Source organism: Delphinus delphis, chromosome 4 (assembly GCF_949987515.2).
Source record: "Delphinus delphis chromosome 4, mDelDel1.2, whole genome shotgun sequence".
NCBI classification, from domain to species: domain Eukaryota; kingdom Metazoa; phylum Chordata; class Mammalia; order Artiodactyla; family Delphinidae; genus Delphinus; species Delphinus delphis.
The window spans coordinates 113,519,590-113,533,190 of NC_082686.1; the positions used below are offsets into that span (position 1 = coordinate 113,519,590).

Sequence of the window (13,601 nt, forward strand, 5' to 3'; positions counted from 1 at the left end):
GGGTGGGACTGGGAATTGCCCAGAAGCTCAGCCTGGATGATCTTTTTCTAGGATGCTTGGACATTAATTCATCCGTGAAAGGGGCTCGTTTTGTCCGATTCTGTGACGCGTTCAATATTCCACTCATCACGTTTGTGGATGTCCCTGGCTTTCTCCCCGGTGAGTCATTGACAGAGGTGGGGGCCAGGAGAGGCGGTTTTGCCCAGCGAGGCACCCACTTTATTTGGAGATCTTACAAAATTCCCTCAGGATTTGTGACGTCTCCATATTCTGGGTGTCTGGATGGTGCGGCTGTGTGAGGGGTGGCCCTTTGGGGAGGGGGAAGACCTCCCAGCTGAGAGCAGAGGCCGACCTCCTGAGGATTCTGTGGGTATCCAGTAACTCTTCCTCGTGACCCAGGCACTGCGCAGGAGTACGGAGGCATCATCCGGCACGGCGCCAAGCTTCTCTACGCGTTTGCCGAGGCAACTGTGCCCAAAGTGACAGTCATCACCAGGAAGGTGAGGAACTCACGCTGGAGGCTGTGAGCTCACTCACTCCCACGGCAGGGCCGTGGCTGGAAGTCTGGCCGAGAGGTTCAGCAGTGCTGGAGGGAGACTACGCCTCTCTCCCCTTAAAAAGCTCTGGAGGACAGCACAGCAGACATGCCCTGCAGGGGTGTCCCTGGTCATCTGGGAACTGAAAGCAGCAGTGGGAAAAAGCAGCCGGGAAAGACCGTGACCATGAACTGTGAAAGGCCTGTGGGCTGCGCCCTTGTGCTCCGGCTCCCTGGCCTCACAGACACTGGGCCTTTAGCAGCCCAGGAGGGCTCTTCTTGCTTTCTGTCCTCATTTTGCTTGGCTTCCTGGGGTCTTGCAGGGATGTGACATGGGTGACTCAGGCACTAACATTCAGCATTTGGGTCTGTTCTAGGCCTATGGTGGCGCTTACGATGTCATGAGCTCCAAGCACCTTTGTGGTGACACCAACTATGCCTGGCCCACAGCAGAGATTGCAGTCATGGGAGCAAAGGTGAGGCCCCCTGGCTTTCCCTTCTGCGTCTGGGAAATGTTGGAGAGGGGCCAGGGCTCCAGGGAGTTGGGGTCTAGGCCCTGGCAAGCCTGCCTCCTGCCCTCACTTCAGGCGTGTGCCGCCGTCTCCGTGCCTGGGTGGGAGGAGCCTAGAGTGGGTTTTGAGACGTCAGTAAAGGGGAGAGGGCTGAGTCAGCTGAGCTGGCCTTCGGAGGACTGGACGTTTCCCCCGGCCCCAAGCTGCTGACTTAGGGCAGGTGCTTCCTGTTGCCGAGCCTGCTCTCCACTCCTTTTCTGCTTCAGAACAGCTGTTGTGGCTGAACCAGGTAACTCCCATGCCCCCGCCTCTCCAAGCTGACTTTCAAGGGTTCTGACGTGAAGGCTCATCTTTCAGTCCTCATTTTTCTACATTTGCATTTCAGTCTTTCCACCTCTGGCCATTGAATTGTGTGCTCAGGGCTCAGAATCATGAAAAAGGGAAACAGCAGTCTGCGTCCCTCAATGAGGGAACTGTGGATTTAACAGTGGAAACTGGGCCAAATATCTTGGCCTCAGAGAAGGATAAATGCAGTTGGAGAGAGCAGGACAGAATCTGGGGAGGCAAACACCTGGCTTAGCCTGGGCTGCTCGTCATTGGGGCCACAGCTGAGCATCCATCCCAGCTCCCGGAGTCACGGAGGTCAACTCCAGGCACCTGGACCTGGCACTTGTCTCTGGTACACTTTGATTTACCAGGACACTGGCAACCATGCCCATGATGATGAGCTGAGGGAGGCCTGCCCAGGTCTCCAGGGGCCTCCAGGGGCGTTCACTAACTCCTCTCGTGACAGGGCGCTGTGGAGATCATCTTCAAAGGGCACGAGAATGTGGAGGCTGCTCAGGCAGAGTACATCGAGAAGTTTGCCAACCCTTTTCCTGCAGCCGTGAGAGGTAGGGCCTGTGGTGGGGAGGGCAGCTTCGTTCGTTTGTTGGGTCACTTGCTTCTTATTTCACTCCAGAAAGTCTGCCTTTGTCCTTCCAGTTTAATCTGGAGACCAGTGAGGGCTGGTTTGTCCCTGAGCAGTCATCACTTAAAGATGCTGCTTTGTCACCAGAATCAAAACAACATTGCTGAAATGGCTGAATCTCTTAGCGTTGTTCCAGTCACCCTAGTGCTGTGAAAAATCTACCCAAAACAAAGTGACTTAAAACCACCACCTTTTGTTTTGTTTTGTTTTCCCTCATAGTTCTGAGGGTCAGCGGTTTGGTCTGGGCTGAGCTGGGTGGCTCTTCTGCTGGCTGGGCCTGGGATCAGTCATGCAGCTGTGTCATCTGGCGGTCTGACTGGGGCTAGTCCACGATGGCCTCACTCACATGGCTGGTGCTGGCTGTCAGACTCTCTCTCCACGTGGTTTCTTATTCTTAGGGAGGCTAGTCCACACTGCTTTACATTGTGTCCTGAGGGCAAGAGGGAGAGTGGGGTAGCTGCAAGGTGCCTTGAGGCCTAGGTTTGGAAGTTGCAGTGTTACTTTTGCCACATTCTGTTGGCCAAGGCAAGTTACAAGGCCAGGTGAAGAAATACAATCCATTTCCTGATGGGAGGAGTGGCATAGTAACATTGCAGAGGGGTTTATGTACAGGATGGGAGGAATTGTTGTAGTGATTTTAAAAAAAGAAAAGTGCACTTTCTTAATTGGATTCCCTGTTGAATTCATCTTGGTAGGGAGAGGGTCACATTTTCCTTTTCTTGCCGAGTGTTCCTAGGCCAGAAGTTTGGGACCTGCCAGAGGAACAGGGGGCTCCTGGGATCAGGGGAAGGTTCACAGGACCCAGCTCCTCTTGTGTCAGGTTGGGCCCTGCTCACACTGTTGGCCGCAGAAGATAGTGCCCTGGCTGAGCACCATGTGGTGTTGGGTGGGTGGCAGCATCTGGGGCTGCAGATGATTTGCTTCCTTTTCTGTGCTTCCCCAGGGTTTGTGGATGACATCATCCAGCCTTCCTCTACACGTGCCCGAATCTGCTGTGACCTGGATGTCTTGGCCAGCAAGAAGGTACAGCGCCCATGGAGGAAACATGCAAATATTCCATTGTAAATGTACCAAGGGTAATTACTACCTGGCCATTTGCACCCATCCCTGCCTTTTTCAGTCATGAAACCTGGGAATCTAAATACCAGTAATAACTTGGCTAAGTTTATTAAATTCTAGAAAGATTTCATTTGTGCCTTCCTATAAAATTGTTTTATTAAAAATCCCAGCAGTTTTTGAGCATAAATCTTATTTTTTTGTGGTAAAAATCTGAAAAATCAAGAAAACTAAAGAAAACACTATAGTATTCACTTAGCGCTGACCCTTATTTAACACCTCTGTGTATTGCTTTCCTTTCTTTTCCCAAGAATTAATTTTTTTTCTCTAAAGGTGACATAATAAGCTTTTAGGGTGAAGTACTTGTCTGCTTAGGCTTTTGGTTTTCTTACTTTTAAATAATATAACAGTTAAATGATATGTCCTATCCTTTCAATTCCTTCAGGAATTGTTGAGGATTAAAGAAGATGTTTGTAATTGTGTGTGTGTGTGTGTGTGTGTCTACCAGAATAGATGCTCAGTAAGGCATACACCCTATATTAATTTCTTACCCTATATTAACTTCTTTCCAGAAACGTGTTCTCACATTTTAAAAAACTTATTTTGGAAAATTTCTAACCTGTGGAAATGTTGCAAGAGGTGTATACCCTTCACCTAGATTACCCAGTTCTTAACATTTTCTACATTTGCTTCATCTTTTATATAAATATATAATTACTATTTTTACTGACCTATTTGAAAGTTGCAGAATCATGACCTTTTGTCCCCCCAAATGTCAATGCTTATTTCATATGAAACAAGGCTCATTGTCTTACATAGTCTTTAATGACACTGACATTGTTGAAGCATGTTCGCCAATTATTTTGTAGAATGTCCCTCAATTTGGGTTTGTCTGATTGTTTACAGACATTTAGATCCAGGTAGGAGTAATACACAGGAGTGTTCTTTCCTTGTATTACATTAGGAAACACGTTAGGTTTTTCCATTATTGATGAAATTGAGTCTGATAGGCATTCTTTAAGCCTGTCAGCACACTTTCATCCACTACTTTTTAGTATCCATTATGATTCTTGCTTCAATCAGCTGTTCTATGTTGGTGGTAAAATACTGTATTTCTAACCCTATCATTATATCCACAAGGAAAGAAGAAAGAGCTTTCTCTTCTTTAAGTTTTTAGTATCAATTTAGATGCATAAATTATTTTTTCAAACATTTTTTTCTGAAATAATATATTTTTCTTACTATGCTATCACCCTATCAAATTTTCAAACGCACATTATACTAGTTTATTGAGAATCATATATTATTATTCATAACTGAAATCTGGGCTTAGTACACAGTAGGTGTTTCATAAATGTTTTAGTGAATGAATATATTCAGTCATTCAATCAAGAAAAAACAGAGACTGATGAGTTCTTTAAAAATTTGTTACTTATTTTGATGCTCAGAATTTCGTGATACAGCCAGAGGGGCGCTCTTTCAAGCTGGTTCCTCAGTCCTTTTGATATGTCACAATAATTTTTTGTGCACTTCCTTATTTTTTGACACAGGGTAATGTACCAGGTTCATCTTATATTTTCCGCACCCAGCTGCAGATTCAGTGATTTCTCTAAGAGCCCTGGTTTCTTTTAGTAGATGAAATTTAGAAGCAAACATATGGCCTGAAACATATTTTTGTCTTCCTAACTAGGTGGTTAGTTCCTAGGGGGCAGAGATGTTTGGCCAGAGGCTCCTTGTACTTCTCTTTGGCACCAGCAGTAAGACTGTAAGCCACTGAAGCTGGGAAAGGAGTGGTGGCAGACTCCTGGTCTTTTAGAGGCCTCCCGGCTAAGGAAGAACCATACGGGTTGGTTGGCATGTGGCTCAATAGCTTAAAGTTGCCTGGCCAATCCAATTTCTGGGGTCTGTCAAGCTAGGATTTGGCCCATCTGAAAACCAAGCTGGTGGCGGAGACACGGAGCTGCAAGATCTTGGAAGCTCTGTCAAGTAGACCAGCCTCAGTGTATTGCAGAGCAGCAGTCAGTTTTCTCATCAGCTGCTCTTAGGAATGCCTTTCCCAACTGTGGTCTCGTCTTAAAGGGACAGAGAAAAATGATGAATCTTGTAACCAGAGAGGACTTGGGTGTACTGAGTGGAGCGCTGGCAAATGTGTTTAGACCGAGAGCAGATAATACAGCGAGTTGTAGTGGAGGTAGGAGGCTCTATGAGTGTCCTGCTGTAACTGTCCCTGCCCTAAGTATGTAAACCGATTTGTCCTGAACCACACAGCTAATGAGTGGTGAAGCTGGGATTTGAACCCAGGCAGTACTGTCTGATCCCAAAGGGTTGGAGTGAGAAAGGTGGTGGCCTGCTCCACTTGGGATTGTATCAACCCAAAGAGCTACTAAATTTGGAAAACTTTCCTACCTTATGCATGATGGCATCCTTTTGAGTTGCTGGAATAATGGGAGCACGCACATCCACGAGCAGCCTTCCAGTGCTTGTTTGTGTAAAGTCTTTCCAGCTTCTCTCCTGACCATGTCTTGGTCTCCCCAGCCCAATCCTCTGCTTCTGGATGCACTGATGCTTTTTGCTGGCACGTGAGATGTGGTTTGCCCAGAGTAAGAGAAGCCTGTGAAAGACACTCACCCAGTACACTGACTTAACACCCTTGATGGAGTTGTTGAATCAACACAGACTCCACCTGTTTGACAGATGTGAACTTTAAGTCCTTCTGGTTTCAAAGGATTTCTGGCGAGCTGTGGCTTTATTATATATATTTTAGTGAAACTACAGGTCCTCATGCTCTTGCTTCCCTGTCAGCATGGGATCTCCACCATTCCAAGCAGAAGCTGTGGCTACTCAGTGGGCGGAGCCTCAGTCTGGGGCCTGTGTGGAATCCAGCCAGCACATTTGGGCAGATGTGGCAGCCTTAGTAGGTAGGTACTGACCATGTCCCTACTGTCCTGGAGATGAGAAATGCCTCATTTATGTGTCCTTGGGAGCAGAAAGCTATCCTTCAAGACGTGATGCCCAGTGTAGACCCCTACAGAGCAAGGCACTTAGGAGGGCATGGATGGAACCTTACCTGAGTTTGGTCTGATATGTGGAGCCTGAGCAGGCACTAAGCCTTTGTTTCCCATGAAGACACTGCGCCTTGTTTGATAGATTCTTTTCTGAGAGCAGGGCCAATGGAGAGTCACAGTCAAGTCACATCTGGGAGGTTTGCAAGCTTGTCCGAAGGTAGAGTCACACATGGGTAAAACCCTGGTCTAATCTCATAAACACATAACCTTCAAGATGAGCTGCTACAGAGATCCGTGCTCATCACATTCCCTCCTGGGCTGCCTGGAGAGCTCACCTGCCGATTTATCCCCTGCATTCCTGCCTCTTCTGCACAGCCATCTTAGGCCATCTAATGAACACGGCCCAAAGAACACAGTCAGGCCCATAAAGTATAGGATACAGTTTTGTTCAGAGTGACACCTGGCAGCAGTGTCAAGAGAAACCCTCACTTCAGCAGCCATGTAGAACACAAGTGATCTTTACAGGGCACTGCTATGGGGGCAACCGTGCAGAAGTGCTGGGTCTGGATCTTGGGTGGGGGAAGGACCCAGGCTTCAGACCAGTTGATAATCCCTGAATGCCTCTTCCAAAACGCAGCCCACGAGAGGCTTCCTCTTGAATCACAGACCACTTGGCCTAGCTAGTCTCTCACTCTCTCCAAGGAAATACAAAGAATGAAAGAAAACTGATGAGCTAGTCCTAAGATTCTGCTTGCTTAAAAAAGTAAAGCCTCACTTGATACAGGAATTTTGCCATCATTTAACAAATGATCTGAAAGAGCAAACTCTCAGTTTTTGGTAAAAAGGGAAAGCTTCATCATTCTGTCGACAGGACAAGAAATCACCCCTTTAAAGCTTTACCTAGTAGGAACAATAGGATGACTACCACAAGCCTGATTTTGAATAGTTTATTAAAGGAAAGGTGAAGCATCAGTTTCAAATTGTACAAAAGGAAAAAAACCTCATATTGCAAATGTACAATTTACAGAATTACTAGCAAAACCAATCAAGGAGACACTGAAAATACAAAAATTCGATTGACTTCAAACTGAACTGGAAACCCATTGGAGTCGATATTACGCCTTTTCTGTTGCACGGTAGTCCACAATTCTAAGTCAGCATCTGTTTGTTTGTTTTCCACGTGAAACTGTCAAGCCAAGGATCAATCTGTGCAGGTGCCAGGGCACTTCCCAGCCTGCTCCCTGGCCAGAACCACAGGCGGGCAGGGCTGGCGTGGTGGACAGTCCAATCATCCCCGCCCCTTCACTTCCAGTGAAACCCACATTTCTGGAGGAAAGCGAGACCCCAGCCCCAACTGGAGCCCAGGAATTGCTCAATTAGCAGATAAAACATTTTTGGTGACCAAGTTTTTTTCAGAACTGTACAAATGTTGAGAAAAGTTTGTTTTGTCTGTTTACTAAAAGGATGAATAAAATAATCCATTTTGCTTTCCCACATAGTCACTGGGTGCACAGATTTTTTTTTTTTTTAAATGCTTTTGTTTTTTGGTAAAAAGGGAAAGCCTCATCACTCTGTTGCAGCTACTTTACTTTAAAAACCAGCCCAGAAACAGCTGTAAATGGATTGGTTTGGAAGTTCTGAGGCTTACTTTAAAAATCAGAAAGGAAGAAAGTGGGCTTTTTAAAATAACAGTAGCAGCAAGTCATAAAAGTCTAAGCAGAATGTAACTCTAAACCATTAAAGGCTGTCCTGAAGATTCATAATTTCTTTCCCCCAAAGAATTATCCTTAATATGCACATTTAACACTGAAATGTTGCTGTATTTCAAGGTAAGCGTAAGACCTTCACCCTCTAAGCACAGACTTCTATGCAGCACATACGTCTATAATCGGTAAACTTAATTAATTCACAAAATTAGTGCATAAGGGTATTAAGTGCATGGGAAGTAGACACGGTTATGTTACACTTAAAATTACGTTTGAATGGCGAAGGAGTTCTTCATGATTATCTTTTTAAGAAAATGGAAGTCCATGTAACTTGAATTTGGCAGGGCATGAACTAAGTGGTAAAAACAGCAAACTGATAACTTGAGAACCGTTTTTGTTTTACTGAGAATACTTTATTTGCTGGTAGAAGTTGCTAAAAATGCACAGAACAAATACCAATAGAAAATGTACTGTATTTGAATCTCCCTAATCTATATAAAATGAATGGTGTACAGCATCTGTTGGAAAAATGGCTGCTTGGACATGTCTTATTTTATGCCCCCTTATAAATAAAAATAAACCTTTTTATTCAAGAGTATATAAAATCGGGGAATTCATATCCATGTCCACAGAGGGTATATGGTTTTTGGCAGAGATGCACTGTCAGAGTTTCATCTTAGCTTGTCAGTATTCTGCTCCTCCATATTTCTGTGTTCCACAAGGTCCAACCAAATCCAGTGAGCTCCAAAACACTCTTCGGCAATTAGGATGAGCTGCTTTACTCATAGGTTTAATAAAAATGGTTAGCTTTTAAAACATAAAAAGGCAAAATGTTAAAACGGTTTTTAAATTGTACAACAGGAAAATAAAGTTAAAAATATTTTTTTTTACTCAATGCTGAGCTTTCATAAAACAGGTGTATTACAGTGTTTATCTTGACAGCTGTTTTAAAAATTTAAAATTTCTTCCTCCCTCCAGAAAAACACACACATCTGTATTGGGATAAGTCCAATAATAGGACACAAATGATTTTTCAGGTCAGTCTTTCTGAGGTGACATTCACCAACATTCTCTTGGGTAATTTACATGCTCCTCTTCTGTCACTGCAAAAAGGGATTGACCTCAATCATTTGATTAAAAAACAAATCAGATCACATCAAAAGTGTTTTTTTCCCCATACAAGCTATCACAGTATATAGGCCTCTAGCTCTAAATAATAGAGTTCCAGATTTGTAAATTTTCTTCAGACTTCAGAACATAGGCATTCCAAATCCCTAGAAAAAGTGAAACACAATTATTAAATTCATGCATAAACAAGACCCAGAAACCATAATAAAGAACAGTAATAATTTAACATTTACTGAATCGTCTTCTATGATAGCTGCAGAATCAAAGAAATCTGGCCTCAGCTCAGCTCTCTCTCGCCGATTTCTTGATGGGGGCTGGAAAGAGAAGCCAGATACTTAATTTTTTCCTGAGATACATTAAGACAATGAACTGTGATAATCAGCTAATATTTCTAATAGTATCATAAATATAAAGAACTGTTAAGGGTCAATTTGAAAGGAAAAGAATCTGGCTTTTACAGGAGCATACATTAAAGAAAAATGTAACAGTATTTGGCTTTTAATTATCACTTAGATAAATTATAAATTAGATAAAAATAAATTTCAAATTACAATAAATGTGTAAATGCATATAAATAATTTTTGGGCCTATAAACAAAGAACATACCTCTCAATCATGGAATAATTATAAGATTGATCAAACACTAGGTGACAAAACTTCATTAAATTCCCCAGAGCAGGTAGATGGACAGCTACTGATGGGTGGGTTGAGGGAGGGTTACAGATTGGATATGGTCTCATTTACATTTCTTACCAAACCTTTTCATTATGGAAAATTCAGAACATACAAAGCAGAACGCTATGGGGTAAATTATGTCCCCCCAAATTAATATGTTGAACTCCTAACCCCTAGACCACAGAATGTGTCCATATGTGGAGACAGGGCATTTAAAGAGGTAAGTAAAAGGAGATCGTATGGGTGGGTTCTAATCCAATGTGATCCATGTTCTTATAAGAAGAGGAGACACGCACAGAGGAAAGATCAGGTGAAGACAAAGGGAGAAGATGGCCACCTACAAGTCAAGGAGAGAGGCCTCAGAATGAAATCAAACTTGCTGACACCTTGCTATTTGACGTCTAGCCTCCAGAACTGTGAGAAAATACATTTCTGTTGAAGCCACCCAGTCAATGGTATTTGTTATGGCAGTCTAGCAAATTAGTACATAGAGAAAGCAGTATGATGAACTCCCATACACCCATCACCCAGCTTAAACAATTTTCAAACATTTGGCCAATCTTGTTCCATTGAATTCCTGTTTTTTTCTTCTCCATGTCATTTCACGTATGACTACTTCAGTATGTATCTCTTAACAGATAAAAACTTTTAAAAAACATAACTACCATGTATTACTATTTCTGACAAAGAAAATTTCTTAATATCACCTACACTTAGTCCATATTCAGATTTCCTTATTTTAAACATGTCTCTTCACATTGAACAAATAAGGTCCATATTCTGCATTTGGTTGCTATGTTGGAATGCAGTGTACACAGACTCCAATTTAAAGTGCAAGAGGCCAGATGAACATGCTATACTGAAAGATCTAGTGTAAGCTGTTTTTCATGAAGGTAATAAGGAGCCAGTTCCTGTTATTGCCAGAATTGAAAATCTGACTGCTTTGAAAACAGGCTTGAAAAACATAAGCTCATCCAAATGCCCACAAGTGCTACAAGCGCTACACGGGCCCTGCCCACTGTTGGTCAATGTTACCTCCTCCTCCTCTTCCTCTCACGGGGTTCTGAAAACAAGAGCATCATCTTACACCAACACCTTCACATATTTTAACAGAAGAAAAATGTATTGAACTTCCTTACCAGGTCAATAACCATAGTATCTTCAAATTCTTCATTCATATCTTCTAACTGACTCCGGGACGACATCATTACATCTTCAAAGATGGGCTCAGCATCTTCCTCCATTAGACCCCGACTGATACAGAAAAAGCATAGTCAGAAAGCTGTTCAGACTGATAGAACCTGGAGTTCTGGCTCTTACACTGCGTCTTTTAACCAATGAAAGCACACCTTCCAATTACAACCAGTAGACTGCACAAATTATGATATTGAACTCTAAGGGAATTAAGAATCATTCATTTGGTTAACTCAAGATTTCATCTCAACTCATCAGAAGGAAGTATAATTTAAATGCAGTAACAATATTACTAGCTAGCTATGTATCAATTCCCACAGAACTCTTAAGTGATTGGTGCCATTATTATCCCAAATTTACAAATGAGGAACCAGAGGCACAGAGGTTTTAGAGCTTATCCAAGGCCACACGGCTGGCAAGTTGCACACTAGGATTTAAATGCTGAAAGCCTCAAGCACCCATGTCCTCCATTCCTATCCTATGCTGCATAGCATATCCTAAATTATGATTTTAACTCCTCTTCTAAGACCAAACATCAGAGAAACCCAAGTCGTTACACAAAATGACCATCACACAGTGATCATGTTCTTGTGACACTTGATGTAACACTTACACGGCATGCCTTACTCCAGTTCTCACTTTCATGTAGTTCATTCCTGTTCTGTCCTTCCGATTTAAGTCTTCTAATTTCGGCTGGCCTAACCAAGAGATCTGCATCTGAGGACTAAGAGAGGGTACTATTATTCATTTTGTGGCAGCAGATGAGGAATTTAGGTCATCAGTCCCATGCTAAAACAGCCATAGTTGGTTGGCCTAATCCCCATGTAAGGGGAGTTAGCTGGATTTATTCCAGGGTCAAGGTTGAGATCATTATCAAAGGACCTGTCTTTGCAGAAATGGCAGTAAACTGGAGATCCCTAAGTCTCCAAGAGAAGCTGGCTGTGGAGGCTAGTTGTTAGGTGTGAAGGCAATCAGAATATGTCACCCCAAAATATGCTTCTTTGAGATAAAAACTGTTTTGAGCTGAAGGCAATTAAGAAGTAGTAAAACACAGAAAAAGTTCCCCCTTTTCTGCCTGAAGGCAGGAAATAAATTCTCCTTTTACTGGAGACAGACTCTTATCAGCCCAGAGATGGCAGCAGAGGACCGTGCAAACAAATCCTGTTAAACGAATGCTTATCTTCCTAGTTAAGATGAGGACTACCTAGCCCTAGTTGGACTACCCCAGTCCAAACTCGTTTGTCTTGTCATTTCTTCACAATTTTGTCTAAAGGGCTTAAAAGCTTCCTGCTCTGGTCACTTCTTTAGGTCTTCATTCTCTTGTGAAGGCTCCCATGTACATGTAAAAATTTAATAAAATTTGTATGCTTTTCTCCTGTTAATCTGTCTTTGTCAGTTAAATCTTTAGACCCAGCCAGGGGCCCTAAGAAGGTTGAGGAAAACTTTTTCCTCCCCAACAGGTGCTTAAATTATCAGCTTCTTTCCCCAAATCCCTGCTAAACAAGAGCGCTTCTCACACTTCTGTATCCAGCTGCTGCCCTACTTACAAGTGTTCCTAGCTGCACACTCAGTCCCCGAAGGGACAGGAATGATGCTGGCTTCGTTGCTCAGAGCTCTCCAGAGCTGAACAAGGGAGGGTAGATCACATTTTTTCTCAGTCCTTCTGAGGAAGTTTGGACTCAGGTACATGCTGAGCCAAATCACCTGTACTCTATCCTTACTGGCACGTGGACACTTGCATAAAATCAACATGACTCTTGGGATGGAAACTTGAACGATTTTAGGTAGCTAAAATCTGCCGCATAAAGTTCTCTCGAAGCAGCTGTCTTTATATCATGTTAGGCTGCCACCTTGATTCAACCTATAAATCTGTAGCAGGAAAAAGACGACAGACCACAGCCAGGAGGGACTGACATGGTAAGGTCAGGGAAGCAAGGCTCCAATACGGAGGATACCCCCCCTCCCCCAGTAGGAAATGGAGTGGGAGTGCTGGTCATAAGGCAAACTACCCTCTAAGATGGCCCAGTTATGCAGTGGCTGACAAAGATGATCCTTTCAGCTTTGAAGAAGGCAGATCCTCAGAGCAAAGATTCCTTATGAAAACCCAGGATCTGAATTCTTGTAACACTGCCCCTTTCTATTTTCAACCTGCTAAATTTGTTGAGTTCTAGTGAGAATTCTCTCTTATCCATCAGAGTAATTCACAGCATTACTCTAATATGAACAGAAACACAAGTGAGGAGCTTACAGACTTTCAAAGTTGAATGGAAAATAACAAAAAGTTAAGGTTTTCAAAGCAAAAGTCATGCCATCACCCTGCCTTTTCCAAGATTTTCAGAGCCGTGGTACTAGAAAACAGTTTAATCGCTAGTGCAGTAAAAAAAAGGTAAGAGCTTGATTATCCTACAGAAAGGACCGCTATTCTCAGAATTTATCACTGCTTTAACAATTCTTAATCTATGAACAGTTCAAGTTTAAAATATAAACCAAGACAAAGTACTATTAATTAAATGGCTGATAAAAGTAATAGTCTATTTGGTGTTCAGACTAGGAACAACCTTAGCAGAGACTCTTCTAGGCTCTCTCGCCAAGGAAGTAAACCTGCATGTGTTCTTGGCAAATCTCTGAGAAGAAACAGACCTGCCCAATGAATCTGCAAACTCCAAATGAAATCAGCACTTAGTAAGACACCATGCATCTATAGGTCTCTAGACTTTGAGGAACTGAGATCCACAAGTGTTTGCAGACTTATTATACATCTTCTAATATAAGTTATTTAAACTCTGGTTTTGTTTTCTCATTAACTGAGAAAACAATACG

General features: G+C 43.0%; 2 protein-coding genes across 2 annotated transcripts in view; one reads left to right on the forward strand and one right to left on the reverse strand.

The window, feature by feature from the left end:
* PCCB (propionyl-CoA carboxylase subunit beta) overlaps positions 1 to 4,622 on the forward strand; it is a 92,096-nt gene extending 87,474 nt beyond the window's left edge. The window contains exons 11-15 of the mRNA XM_060011308.1: positions 52 to 159; positions 400 to 500; positions 913 to 1,011; positions 1,841 to 1,940; positions 2,961 to 4,622. Coding sequence (XP_059867291.1) covers positions 52 to 159; positions 400 to 500; positions 913 to 1,011; positions 1,841 to 1,940; positions 2,961 to 3,082 — 530 coding nt within the window. The 3' untranslated portion in view covers positions 3,083 to 4,622. The remainder of the gene's footprint in view (positions 1 to 51; positions 160 to 399; positions 501 to 912; positions 1,012 to 1,840; positions 1,941 to 2,960) is intronic.
* A 2,389-nt stretch (positions 4,623 to 7,011) lies between these two features.
* Positions 7,012 to 13,601, reverse strand: part of STAG1 (STAG1 cohesin complex component) — a 425,011-nt gene continuing 418,421 nt past the window's right edge. The window contains exons 31-34 of the mRNA XM_060011307.1: positions 11,395 to 11,505; positions 10,727 to 10,841; positions 9,146 to 9,226; positions 7,012 to 9,058 (exon numbers count right to left, since the gene is read on the reverse strand). Of these exons, the coding sequence (XP_059867290.1) occupies positions 9,035 to 9,058; positions 9,146 to 9,226; positions 10,727 to 10,841; positions 11,395 to 11,505 (331 nt within the window). The 3' untranslated portion in view covers positions 7,012 to 9,034. The remainder of the gene's footprint in view (positions 9,059 to 9,145; positions 9,227 to 10,726; positions 10,842 to 11,394; positions 11,506 to 13,601) is intronic.